This window comes from Danaus plexippus, chromosome 19, assembly GCF_018135715.1.
Source record: "Danaus plexippus chromosome 19, MEX_DaPlex, whole genome shotgun sequence".
Lineage (NCBI taxonomy): Eukaryota > Metazoa > Arthropoda > Insecta > Lepidoptera > Nymphalidae > Danaus > Danaus plexippus.
The window spans coordinates 8,291,836-8,306,549 of record NC_083549.1 but is presented as its reverse complement, the minus strand read 5'-3'; the positions used below and the strand labels follow the sequence as shown (position 1 = coordinate 8,306,549).

Below are 14,714 nucleotides of genomic sequence, written 5' to 3'. Positions count from 1 at the left end.
GAAATAGAAATGCACCCGATGTTTGCCGTAATCTCTAGTTAGCAATTTTATTGTATTTGTTTGTCAGTGAGAGGCATATTCTGTCATGACGCAACACTTTTAGTCAACATCAACACCGATTGAGTTTATAGATGTAAAACAATATTTTTATGCACTGCGAGCACTAAACCTCCAAGATTATCTTTTTTATTATATGATTATATCAAAAACAATTTGATTATGTGGATATTTGAATGGCCATACTGCTCTTCACAGCTGATTTTGATGTGTGAAAATTGGAATTTTTTGAGCACCACGTTGTTTCGACGCATCCGCCATCTATGAGGTAAACGTCTATTATATTTTGTTTTTAACTGTTTTATCGACTAATAAAAGTGTATTTGCATTGAAATACCTAGATGTCGTTTCAGCAAAGATATTCATTGGTTATTACTTTTTCGTCCTTAACTCATGTTAAATTTATTTAAGTTGATTTTTACATGTTTGTCATCTATTCTAACTCCCATCTATAAACAGCAAAAATGAAAAGGCCTGATTCTATCGCAATTCCTACAAATAAATTTTGTTTTGTTTTGAGGCTTCAGGTTAGAGTTTTATATTTTTATTACTTAATTAATAACAAAATTCTTATTTGATAGGTAATATACCACAATTTGAACTTTTTATAATTTTTCTTTTTGACAGGAATTTTGAAACGTCTGTAAAAATGTTTAATTTTTAGTCTGTTGTCCAACGATATAAATTTCGTCATCTGTGTTCATTATTGTGAATTGTCCAAAATGGCTGAGACAGAAACCGATAATAACAGTATTGTAAGACCTGAAAGAAATAATAAAAGTATAGTGTCTAATAATGGGCCCCGCCGCGTTACCATTTATAAAACTGAGACTGGTTTTGGTTTTAACGTCCGCGGCCAAGTTTCTGAGGGCGGACAGCTGAGATCGATTAATGGGGAACTTTATGCCCCTCTGCAGCATGTCAGTGCTGTATTGGAGCAGGGAGCGGCTGAGCAGGCCGGTATTAGAAAAGGAGATAGAATACTCGAGGTGTAAGTACTTGAGGTAGTCAGTTATTCATCTTGCTACAGTTAAAAAAATATATATTTTCGAAGTTTAATAATTCTCATAATTACTTTTGTTTTTCAACCTAGCAACGCCGGGAATGATATTTTTTTCCAAGTTTATTTCCTCGTTAAACTTGTTTCTTGTTAGGCATTACGAAATTGTGCAGTTACTTATCGAGTAAACGAGCATAATGAATTCCATTGTGTTGAGTAATCATTAAAATTTACTTAGTTCTTTTGTAAATATTTATCTTTAAATGATATCAATGCTAAAATATCCAAAATCGTAATGCATATATCTTGAGATAAATTTAATTATTCAATTCATATCTCGCGTTGCTTACTCATGATGTACATAATAAGTATTTGAAAAAAAAAACTAACATTTCAAACATTAATGTGATAACATCATAGATATATGTACATTTCTCTATATTTATCTGTTAAACTCTAAGTTGCAATTACTCTTGTAAAGTCAACATTTAACTAACATATAATAAAATGAATTAACAAAAAATCTTAGTATTTAATTTATTTTTTGACACCAACAGAAACAGTAGATACACTGTAAATAACCTATTTATTCAATAGTACATAATACCTGTATAAATACTGACATCTAAAAGGCTTCTTTTATTAAGACAATTGAAGCTAATTAAATAAAGATATATATATATATTATTTTACATACACTAATGGGACTGTTATTATTCCTTAATACAAAATATCACAAAAATCAAGCTAGACAAGATGCTGGCTTAATCAGTTTGGAGATAAATCAATGTGTTTATATAATATATTAAGTCTATAAAAGTGTATAAAAATATAATATAAGTACATAAATATTTGCACAGATATTTATTCTTTAATTTCAAAAAAAATCTTTGGTGTTTATGGTTACATGATAAATAAAAACCTAAAAAGATAGATCAAACCAAAAATAGAAATCTTTATCTTTCCATAACAATACATTAAAGAATCTTCCTGGTAATATGATACATTCATATTAAAATATGTTCTCTTTAATTCCTAATTAATATGTATGATAATTAAATAAAAAATTTTATATGTCACTTATGAATAAACATAATTATTAATAACAATGGACATAAAAATTATCCTTCAATATCTTGAATACAATATAATTTAAAATGAGGTGCAATTGTAAAATGTAGTTCAATGGGTCATTATAAATGATGTGTAACTGTCAAGAGCAAAACGATTGTGAGGACGGAGTAAAGTGTATTTATATTGAACATTCAGTCTACTGACCTGCTTCCTTATCACTCGTGTGATACACTCCCGTGGACCGTACAACATACAGTTATATTATGAATTAATTATATATGGATAGTTTTCAAATTATAATTTTTTACTATTATTATTCCTTACCTACTTGCGTTATAATCGTCTTAAAAATGACGGTCCTTATTTGAAGACAGTTTAGATATCTTTTTATTGGAAATGAAATTTTCGGAAACTGTAAATTTATTATATAAATTTCTATCATTTATGTCAGTATAAATAACTAAATAGTAGGCCAGGTTGTTGCTTATTAGACATCTGAGAGCCCCTTAAATATGGTTCCCATAGTATCAGAGATTATCTGGAATAAGCAGACACACATATATACACATAAATTTGATTATTTTAATATTTCTAACAGATTCTCCTATTTTATTTATTTGTATAAATAAACATTTAATAATACTGTATTTATATCGAACATATATTTATCATAGAAGTACTCCATTTGCTTGAAACATAATTAGAATTAAGATAAAAATTATTTCAATCGTCTGTACTATATACTGCCTGACTCTGTTGTCAAAATAACTCATTTGTATATGTATTCAAAATTGACATTTGTATGTTAATTTAAAATGTATGCAAATTTCCACACATTTCGGTTTTTGTCAATTTACCTATAACCAAAGGATGAGAAAGTTTTACAAAATGTAAAGAACAATGCTGAAATTATTTTAAAATTACCATTATTACCATACTATTAGGAAAAAAATGACTCGGGGTTTAAAATTTTTATGGCAACGCAATATCCGTTTCACGGGAAACGGATATTGCTTTGCCATAAAAATTGAAATATGAATTATTAAACATAATTATTACGGAATAATTATGTTTAATAATTCATTGCCAGTATTAATTAGTTCAATCCGTAATTGTACCCTGTAGATAAGGTTACAACTGCGTCGCAATTTAATATTTCTATTGACAAATCAAAGACGTTCAAATTAGACGCTACTGTTATTTAGGAATTCTTTGTATTATCGGATCGAGTCAGTTGACGCGACCGGATGTTTGGTTAATCGTTGTGTGTTTTGTTTCAATATTGTTTGAACGATGCGTTGAAGAGTTGTTTCTCTTAAATATTGTATTGTGTTTAAATGTTTTATATATAACTATGGCGGTGAGGAGTGTGCGCGTTGGAGATTTCCGTTTTCGTTATTATTATTGTCATAATACTGGTTTTGAGATTTATGATTTGGAATCGCCAGTGCAAGGTCTTGGCGGTAAAAGGTAATCGAATGCGTATTATATCTTATAACTAAAACATATAAGGATATACGTATTATATGCGTTCGTTTTACTTTGAAAGTTGTAAATGAAAAGCTGAATAATCAAAAATTAGTTACTATTAAACCCGAAATGCTAGTTTGGTTTTTTCTAAAACATTCAATAAAATTATATCGATGTGTTAGGTATTGGCCATCGTCAATAATAAATAAGAATTTATTTTATAAGGAGCTGTTATAAATAGAAATTGAAAATTTATTTAAATCGAGTAATTATATAAGGGAATAAATCAGTTATTTACTGAAGTAATAGTTATAGATTACTTTTGTTAGTTAAATAACTTGTAAATATAATATATTATATAAGATATATCTTCCCGCCATTTTGGTCATATTGGAACGTTTCAAATATCCGATAATTTTGGTCTTAATTTTACCGCTCGTATTTTTCGTAATTATCTTTATATAATAGTATCGTTATTTTACATTACAGTAACGGTGTGAATGTAGAAGGCTCCACTCACAAGCAAGTCGTTGATCTGATCAAGTCTGGAGGCGACTGCCTTACGCTCACCGTCATCTCCGTAACACCGAAGGTGAATATTATTTGATTATTTTTAAAATAGAATCAAATAAATAAAGTTACAACTCAAATGACAATAAATACGTCGCAATTGACCATTAATAAGCAATCAAGGTAATCGTATAATCACATTAAGCATTAAGCTAATGATCGTAACAGCGACGTGTTGTAGACGAGACAATGAAATGTGCAGTCACCATAATAGTAAATTTGTGTTCAATTCTCAGTCGTAAAACATAATGTCTGTCCAAAAAGGATAATCTTGTTAATGAACATATAAAACCAACGTACCTTGTTATTGATTTGAACATTAATGTACTGTGATGTTAAATTATTCATAAATCTGCTAATGTTGAATTACTTAGTTTTTTTTATTTCTTAACAAATCTCAATGTAACATTTTTTATAGTTTTTAGGCATTTTAGTATTTTTATACTGTGACTGAAATTTTTTGAACGTTTTCAATAAAATTATTGCTTTCTATATTAGTTTTGCATACGAAAGTCGAGTGGAATGTTACCCATATATGATATTAATTTAGGAAGCTGAGCGCTTAGAGCCTTCAGACGATTCAGCGCCGGTAGGTGTCATAGGAGGTGCCGCTAACTCCAGGGCTACGGTCTACCAAAGATATGACTACACGGACAAGAGGTCGTTACCCGTCTCCATACCCGACTACCGAGTGGTGATGGAGCGGAACACCGGCAGATCCTACGTAGCATTCAATGTACACATGGCCGGCAGACATCTCTGTAGCAGACGCTATAGAGAATTTGCAGCGCTCCATCAACAACTAAGGAAGGAGTTTCTTGGTATGTGAACAAAAAACTATATTAACATAAGATATTAGCCTTACTTTAGAATCAGTAACACATAGCTTGGAATAAATACATGTTTTATTTTATATTGTACATAAATATAGTTGAATGTATAAATATTACTAGATACAACACGCACTACAACAGATAATTGTTGTGTTCATATACAAGATGCTTTCCAGGTTTCAGCTTCCCCAAACTCCCCGGCAAGTGGCCCTTCACACTCAGCGAACAACAACTGGATGGCAGGAGACGCGGCCTGGAACAGTACTTAGAGAAGGTATTAAAGGAGAGGATTATTGGTACGATGGAGCAGTTTTAAGCCTAATTAATATTATTCAATGATGATTCTGATCAGTTTTGGCTTGATCAAGAAATAAGGTATTCAAAATGTGCGGTTTGTAAATGTTCTTAACAATAAAAGTTTAATTAAGTCCAGAAGGACCAGTTTCCTGATACATGTGTCTAAATTATATTTGAGGAGGTTCACTGAAATTTTACATTAGCTGAAAGAATTGAAAGTGTTTTATTTGAGTTATATGTTTGTGCAGTCTGTGAAAAATTACTATGATATAATTAGTTACCACAATAATATGAACCGAAATGACCAGCGTCATGTTCCTGATCCGAGCTCTCCATATATTACAGGTGTGTGCAATCCGTGTGATAGCTGAGAGTGACGCCGTGCAAGAGTTCCTCACCGACTGCGACGACTCTTGCAACCCCTCGCCCGTGGAGCTGAAGGTGCTACTGCCGGACAAGGAGGTGGTCACCGTGGCCGTGCTCAAATCTACCAACGCCGACGACGTCTACAAGGCCGTCTGCGACAAGATAGGTCTAGCCAGGAACATACAGAACTACTTCTATCTCTTTGAAATCGTTGAATACAATTTTGGTGAGTTGAAATTTGCTAGTGTGGAGTTATGGTTCGACAAATACGAAAGATTTGCTAAAAATTATACATAAAATGTTTACACTACTCCATTTCATTTCTTAATATTAATGAATGTTATAGAGATCTCTGTATCAATGTATGTCGAACACACCTCGTTTGATGATAACGTCGTCTCGTCTGCCCGTGATCGCGGTTGCTGTATAGGAACCGAAACATCGGGATTATGTAGTTACAAAATAATTTAAAAACGCGTAGTATCCTACAAACTTAGTTCCATTTAGACTAGTACAGTATATATATATATATATATATAATATGTAACATAATGTTCCAGAGCGTAAACTTCAACCGAACGAGTGTCCCCACTCGCTGTACATCCAGAACTACTCCACCGCGTCCTCGTCGTGTCTGTGTGTCCGCAAGTGGCTCTTCAGACCCGACACCGAGCTCGACCTGCTGAGAGACGACACCGCCGCCGCTTTCATATTTTGGCAGGTCTGAAGGGCCCGAACATACTGCCTCAAACTGACATGTCTTATACATACTAAAATTTAGAATAACCCTTCCTTTAAAATTTAGAATAACCTTTAAGACAAAAACGCGGCGTTTTGTAGAGGACTGGGGGTGATTTGTAATTTCATTTATTTAGTTTGTTGTAATGTTAAATTGGGGCTCTAGGAAATAAATTATTCTCAACTTGGCGCTAGGCAAAATAAGTTTGGGAGCTCCAGATTTAGAATAATATGAAACAAAAAATTCACATACACAAGTGATATTCGTACCTGTTACCAACTTTTTAAGTCAGCATAGGTGTACACTCGAAATAGATGATCTAATTAATGTTTGATTATACAATATGTAATGAGAGCTAACACTGTCGCGAGTATTCACTAAAATGAAACCGAAACGTCGGGAGTATGTAGTTATTAAAATAAGTAAAATACGCGAAGTAATCCGAAGAATATTAGTTTCATTGATACAATATATGTTTAGATTTAATCAATGTATGGGTATTGTCATCTCCGTCCCAGGCGGTGGAAGATGTGAACCGCGGCGTGTGCTCGGCCGGAGCCCGCCTCTATCAGCTGAAGGCTCTACAGGACGTGCGTCGCGCTCGGGACTACCTGGCGCTGGCGAGGACGTTACCCGGATACGGAGACGTCGCCTTCCCGCCCGCCCGCACCGACTGCCGCGCCGCGCCCGCCCTCGCCGTCTCAGTCGGTAAACACGAAACTAATGATGGACGTATCGATACATCCCCCCTCACTACGAGACGAGACCTCTCAGCGTTCAATGCATTCACCGTGCGAGTGCCGGGTCCATCGCGTTGCAGGGAGAGGAGCTTCAACAGTGCCTGGGAGTTGCGACCCAAGCGTAGGTTCAAGGGCGCGTTGAACGCTCACCTCCACCATCCAAGCTCCTCTCTCTGCCTATTATGTTCTTTATCTCTTTTTTTTAAACACGTTTTTACGGAGATAATTGATTTTGATTATAACTCATATATTATAAGGAGCTAGGACCCGGTTATCTGGTTTGTGTATATCCTAAAGCTGGTATGTATATATTCCAGGTTGGGAAGGTATCAAGCTGTCGTCGTGGAGCGAGTCGTCCGCGTGCGAGGGCGGCGTAGTGAACGTGCCCTGGACGGATGTGAGGGAGTGGCGCGCGGACGACGACGCGGCCGCCGCCCGTCTCGTCTACAGGAGGAGGGACAGGCCGCCCAGGACTATAACATTGCATTCGCCATATGTCAGTATATACGGACAAACAAACACACACATATGGTCTCATATATTTTATACGTTATCAAAATTATAATATGCGAGATCAAAATCAGTATATATGGCTATATACACACACTAACGCACATGCGACACAGACGCACCATGTGAAAGGGGAAAGAGTAACTAGTGATATAGTACGAAATATATGAAGACGTGACAGACAGCATTACATTTATTCAACATATGAAGAAGTTATCTCTAATACAGTATATATGTTCCAATACACATTATTAGCGAGTAGTTACTAATAGTTGAGGTCAGCCAGATATGTGTAACTATTGAACAGTTCTCTAGCGTACTCTTCTCAAGTGTTACTCCCTAAACTGATCTGAAGGTAACCTTGCATATTGTACAGCTAAAATCTCCGTATAATAACAAAGGTGTACACAAACAACGAACAGTCGGTCAAAAATGGGTGCACTGCTTAAAATATGCTATATATGGCAATTTTTGTTGAAATTTTTAAGCAAAACCTACTACACTGATTTTGTTTACTTTTACATCAGTAGAATATTGTCACTCGTACATCGGAGCAATTCGTGAGCCATAGTTTATCCCAGAACTCCATGTGGGTCCCATATCTACTGTTTTAACATGTTTTGTACTTTGCATAACCCAACTGTAAATGTAGGCAGACGAAGTCACAGTCAAAAGCTAGTAATGAATAATATATGTCACACTACAGTACCAGTTCCTCATCAACTGTATCGACCGGATATCGGAGGAGGCGAGCTGGGTCGACACCGGGGAATAATTACTACCGGGACTAGCGGCCCTGTGACGTCACATCCGCCGTCTGAAGGTCTTCGAGTTCTTACACGACTACCCCACACGCGATATGTAGTTTGAGAGACGGTCATTTATATGTTAGCTGTGATAGTTTAATGTTTTAGTGCGGGCCGGCTCCGTCCCCTGACGTCACTTCCTGTGTTGTTCGCTGGTGTTGTACTCGGTTCATTTGATGAAACAAACCCTCCGACCGTGTCCGGGGCCGGCTCATTATGTTAGTACTTATATATTTTATATGATGCATAATTGTGTAATCAGTTTTTTGAACACTAAAAGTTTATATCTCTTTATTGTAATAGTAATAAGAACTAATTTCGATTAAATTGACATTTTTTTATATTATTGTGACGTCACCCGTCGTTAAGTCGCGGGAGCTGTCAGGAGGTTTGTTTTTTTATACAAAATGCTTAAAGACTTATTTGATCCGATGATGTATTCTATTTTTAACTTAAAATAAGGTTATATATAAAATAAAAATATTAATAGCTCTCATATTATTGAATCGTAGAGAAAAATATATTTATAGTCCTTAATAATATGACATTTCCTTTAAAATATATCATTACTTATAAGACGGTAGGGAAACGCGCTGGTATAAACTTTATGGCATTAAAATAATTCCTCTGGGCTCGGAGTGATCCTGCTCATTCGTAATTTTGATATGAAAGTTATAATTTTACATATGAATGATTTTAATCCTACCATCCAATAAATTTTAGATGTAATATGTGTGCTTCTGTTTTTGAATTGTATTTAAGAGATATATATGCAGGTGATACTATTGTTATGTTTATTAAATTTATTGGCATTTACATGAGGAGCCATGACATTTCCGTGTGTATTGTGTATTGTAAAACTGTTTTTATTTCCAAATTTAATAATAATCTGAGAATATTATGTTATTTTCATTAATGAAATGATGTCTTATACTTTTGTTTGTGACCTTCATTGGTTCTGTACTAAGTCGGTGTCCAGGTTCAGGTAAAATCGCTTGCTCAGTATTATATTTACTGTTGCTTGGTTTTATTAATTCACAAGTTACACTAAAACCGCTCACAGCATCTACAACATATGCCTGTAGGCAACATGCGTCTGTCCGTTATGTAAGTTTATATTATAATATGCTCGCGTTTACGTTATTTTATTCAGTATTTATTAGTTCAAATATATATTGTGATGTGCTCGTATTAATGTTTACGTTTATTGGTAGTTAAGTATCTTGACATGTACTTATTGAATGCCTGTCGTGCTGTGGCCATATCCTCTGTTATCTCCAGTTAGTGCAATACCTCTAAGGTCTTCGTTGTTGGTTACAACTTATATGTTAATGTTGATCGTATGTAGTTATGTCGTTGGGGAGTGAAGCGACGCTACACTAGTTACACACGCGGCTCCGTCTGAGATATAACATTGTTTTTATTGTTTGTTCAGTCTTATTACACTGCTAGTATGATGACCTTGATGAGTTTGTAACTCGAACTACATACAGAGGTCCCAAATCCAAATGTATTCACTTCTATATGTTTTGCCATATGATAGTATTAAATATTAACATAGTTAATGAAAAATACTGTGAACTATCTGTATGTAGTGAGGATGCGGACTCACGGTAAACATGCTGATATCTTACTTATGGTGGTGGAGTGTATATTACAAAGTTGTTTGTATGTTTGTCCGCCGCGATGTGTGTTCCGGTGTATCGTCTGCGGAGTGTCCGTCGCCTAACACTAGTGTTACTGTACATGTGCTTGTTAACGTTTCAATGTTCCGAATTAACTCTTATCATGAAAGCATTAAGCAATAAAATATTTATTAAATATTACTATGAAATACACAAACGGCGTCTTCACACCGACGGCTCTGTGACGGATATTTAAAAATATATTTAGGATTAATTGGTGGGAGAGTACGGGGGCCGTTCAGTGTGAAGACGCCTCGACGTATACATTCCGACTTGAGTAGAGTCGCGGGACATCATTATATAGCTATCACTAAGTATAGGTTTCACTTAAATAAATTTATTGTACCACTCCCGGATGGTTTTATTTTACCTTTAAGTTCAGAATTCCATTTATAGCACGTGCTCCTTAGCAGGCTGGAAATGAAGTGTTCTAAGCATTCATGTTATAAGAGACATTGTGCTGAAGTAATCAGTGAAAAGCTCGAGTACGCGACGTTGTGTTAATTCGTGAAGAAAAACTTATCTTTCAAGAGAACTGAGTGGTAATGAACAATATACAGTGATGTTTTGTATGGACGAGTACATATACTAGTATGACACTCGTCCTACAAGTAAGTGTGCCAGGACGTTCGGTTTATGGATGTTTGCTGCTCTGACGCAAAAATTACTTAACGGATTTTGATGAAACTTTACAGTGATGTACATCAGAATAAGACATAGATACCTTAATAGAATTACTACATTGTTGTAATAGCTGTATATTAATAAAAGTAGACTTTTTATGACGCGGGAAAAAACTAACATGACGCGTCACGTCATGAACACTGCTAGACGTCAAAATGACGTTTCTATTGTGTTATTGAAATTGAACTTGAAATGTAATAATTTATAACTCTAGTCATCTTAAACAATTCGCTATATTTTATCTTAAGTATTGTGTATGTATTTTGTGTGTTCTAGATGATAGTAAAAAATATAATGTGAGTCATTAAAAAAATAAATTAAAGCTATTAAACTATTAGAAAATCTCCGTCTTGTTTTCTGCACACAATATTCAAAAATATATTAATTTTTAAAAGGTTTACATTAGTGAATTATGCCAAAAGTTGGTTAGACGGTAGAGCCACCACCCTCTCAGAAAAACGGCGTGAAGTAGTCTTTATTGGCTGTGTTTCGTCCGATGTGTGAGAGCCGGTTGTCCTTTCCCTGTTCCCACCCTTTCCTTATTCCCACCCCTCCCTTTTCCTCAACAACCAAAATTCAGTAGTAATCCGTAGTAATGCAGGGACAAACTTATTTTGGTCATTTTGAAAGTGTTACCCGTTTACCCAATTACATATACCTAAGTCTTACTGCAAAAAAAAAAAATAATCAAATAAAATATGAAATTGTAGTGGATCAACGTGCCTTGTCAATTGTGATACACTTTTAGGATTTACCATTCCTCAAGTTAAGGAAACAAATTCATCGTTATTATTTAATTAACAACTGATAAAGATGTCAGTAACAAAGAGTGCAAGCAACTTTATAACGTCAAATGAACTATCACCAATAAAATTTTGACTGTCAAAACTTTAGGCTCTAGTAGGCTTTACTACTGATAATGAATTTACTTGTAATAGTTTCTTTTTGTATTCAGATATGTTGTGGACAAAAGAAAATTACGTTGAACGATAAACGTTTTTTAAAACATTTTATGTTTTACAACGGTATTATATTGAATGAAACTAAGGATTTCGGTCAGTCAGTTAGTGTCTGACACTCTTATCTCGTCTGCCCGTGTTCACGGTTGCTGCAAAGGAACTGAAACGTTGGGATTATGTTTTTGACGAATAATAAAAAACGCGTAGTAGGTATATCCGAAAATCTAAGTCTCATTTAAATGATAACACGCGAAAATCTTATATGTCAGTACGTATTATGTTGTTCTGAGACAAAAAGGATGTCAATAGTTGATGTCTGGTTTTAGAAACCTTTTTCTTAATATGACTCCTTGTGGAAACGGTCTTATTATATCTTTATATTGATGGTAAAAAAGATTTTGTGAGTTATTTATCATTTTTAATGAACCTTTTACTTCTTGTTTGTTATTATTTAAATTAATTATTTCTATGAACTACAGGGTCGCTCCACGCGTTGAAAAGCTCCGGTTGTAATAATTCCAGGTCATAGAAGGCTTCCATCTGATTGGATTCTTCCGGTTACTACAAAATATACGAAAGAAACGAACCGTACAACACTTTAACTGCTGAAACCCTAGTACATGTAATACAAATAGATTTAAATATTTACTGTTACTTTCATAACGCTCAAGTGGAGATATTTAGAGAAGAACAAAAGATAAAAAATATATTATATTAATTCATAAAATTATTATTTCAGACTCCATTTGGCAATTCTAAGTGATTGTTAGTATTTTAACTGTACTATAATTCCTATAAAAGGAGTTACGCGAAATTTATATTCTTTAATAAAATCTATCTTTTTCTTTTAGTTTATATTAAAACTGAAGAAGTATTTAAATAAAAATTCGAACGAACGATGGTGCTGCGTCTCAGTTTCTGTCTCAATAAAAAAATAATAATAATATGCTTAGTAAGAAAGAAAGTTTCTCTACTATAGTAGAGACAAAAAATTTTGCGTAAATCATAGATGAGATCGGTTCAGCTTTACTTGTTCGCGGCGCGAGTCAATTTATATCACTAAGGGAAATTATCAACTATGTGATGGACGGTCTAGACTCTAGGTGATGAAGGTAGACGAAAAATCGCTACAAGAAAGTTGTACAAGTGAATGGTTCAACGGAGGGGCTAGTTTTTCAGAGGAACATTTAGTAGAAAACGGGTTCTGAACTGTATTGAGACACGAAATTAATATTATCTAAGTATTGTGATTATTTTTGATACATTTACCGAGTATGTAGGCGTTACAAACTCATATCAATCGTAGAATGCAAACAGCGGCGTCAGTTTTAGCGTATGTTTTTTATTACTATACCACCTCCACCATCTTTATTCCACGTCAATATTTTCCTAATTAAGATTGCCTCTAAGAGACGGCCATTTGGCGATAAGATTCTTTCCATTTTTTTTCTCATCCTATTACTTTATTTCTGATTAATCTTTTCTGTAAGTCGTTGGGTGGTTTAAATATATAAATTAAAGAATTGAACAGAAAGTATTTGTAATACAGCATAAAGAATACTAAAATAGTGAACACCGATTGATCTACGACCTAATAGATTAGCTGTCAGCGGGATATTCGAAGCCTATGCCAATGTTTCGTACAAAATAAAATAAAGATAATATTTCCGCTTGGATACGGACATTTTTTACAGTATAAAGATAAAACTGTAAAAATGAGGTCATATATAAAGAAAACATAAAAATAATAAGCAAAACTTGTTCAATATTCAATCGAACGGGTCATGATTTTTCAAGTCGAGTGTATTTTTTTTATGTTTGAACATATTAATTGATTGACATTATGAAGAGGCAAAAAGCGTAAGCTATTTTTTCAGATTTTGTTTGTAATTAAACTAAATGTAGCATTTTTTTGTTAACAATAATCAATACGTCCAAGTTTAATGTGATCTCATGATGTCTTGTTTGCTTGTATGTATGTGTTAAGTATTACGCGTGTGTTTGTTTTTCTCACGTGATCGTCTAACAGAGCGTACTAATTCGTCTCTCACGATGAGGCCGTGATGTGGTTTGCTTCAAGTAACCTTACTATATGTTACGTACATGTTTAGCACAGCTTGTATTACCAACACGCTATATTAACTGAAATAAAACTAATATTATCGGATTTACTATGCGATTTTAATTATTTTAACTTAAACTACCGACGTTTCGGTTACTTTGCATCAACCGTGACCACGGACAGACGAAATCTGTATGTCTTTATATTAAATTTCATTTTATTATTTAAAATTCATTGCTAGACCGATGTAATAGATGTTGTCAATGAAAAATATAGAAGTAAAACAAACATAATATTGTTTTGTAAAATTAATTGTCATTAAAACGTAACAAGTAACAAGGTACGCGTGAGTAACAGGAGCATTTCCCAAAGCAACTAGACACATCACCTCAGCCAGCTACAATTCATAATACGGTCAACTAATGTAGTTAGCTGTTTATCTGTCGTGTTGTTCCGGTTTAGGTCGCGTACAGACGAGCGACTTAATTGGCCTTATTATACAAATCGATAATAAAAACGAAAACGTTAATATCTTATACAATTAAGAATATTTTAATGTATACATGTCATAAATAATTATTGCGATGAATTCAGTTTTATGAACCATTGAGATAAATTATTAATATGGTTCGTGGTTAACTCGTGGTTCAGCTTTGGCCGTCCTTAGTAATGTTATCTCTGGTTCATCTTAAGATCACATTAGCGTTTCCTTCCAGACTCCATCGTCCTTATTACTGCTATGATACAGCGTCTAGACATGTGTACTTATTATAATACAAAGATTAAATTCTAATAGATTTTCATGTACATCTAAATACGTGGAGAATGTTGTAGGTCGGTTGTCATTATCAGAAAAAAAGCA

At 34.0% G+C, this 14,714-nt stretch overlaps 1 protein-coding gene across 2 annotated transcripts; it reads left to right on the top strand.

Annotated features, from left to right (window-relative positions):
• The first annotated feature begins 211 nt into the window (after positions 1-211).
• LOC116767910 (sorting nexin-27) lies at positions 212-10,498 on the top strand. 2 transcript variants are annotated; one of them, XM_032658442.2, is made up of 10 exons: positions 212-325; positions 722-1,048; positions 4,091-4,193; positions 4,722-4,992; positions 5,181-5,278; positions 5,647-5,893; positions 6,228-6,388; positions 6,925-7,114; positions 7,464-7,642; positions 8,363-10,498. In XM_032658442.2, exons 1-10 carry the CDS (start codon positions 321-323, stop codon positions 8,429-8,431), a joined length of 1,650 nt encoding a protein of 549 aa, XP_032514333.2. In that variant the 5' UTR covers positions 212-320; the 3' UTR covers positions 8,432-10,498. The 2 variants fall into 2 exon arrangements, with proteins under 2 accessions (XP_032514333.2, XP_032514334.2); XM_032658443.2 differs by lacking the exons at positions 212-325; positions 722-1,048 and adding an exon at positions 3,262-3,601.
• Positions 10,499-14,714: the final 4,216 nt, after the last annotated feature.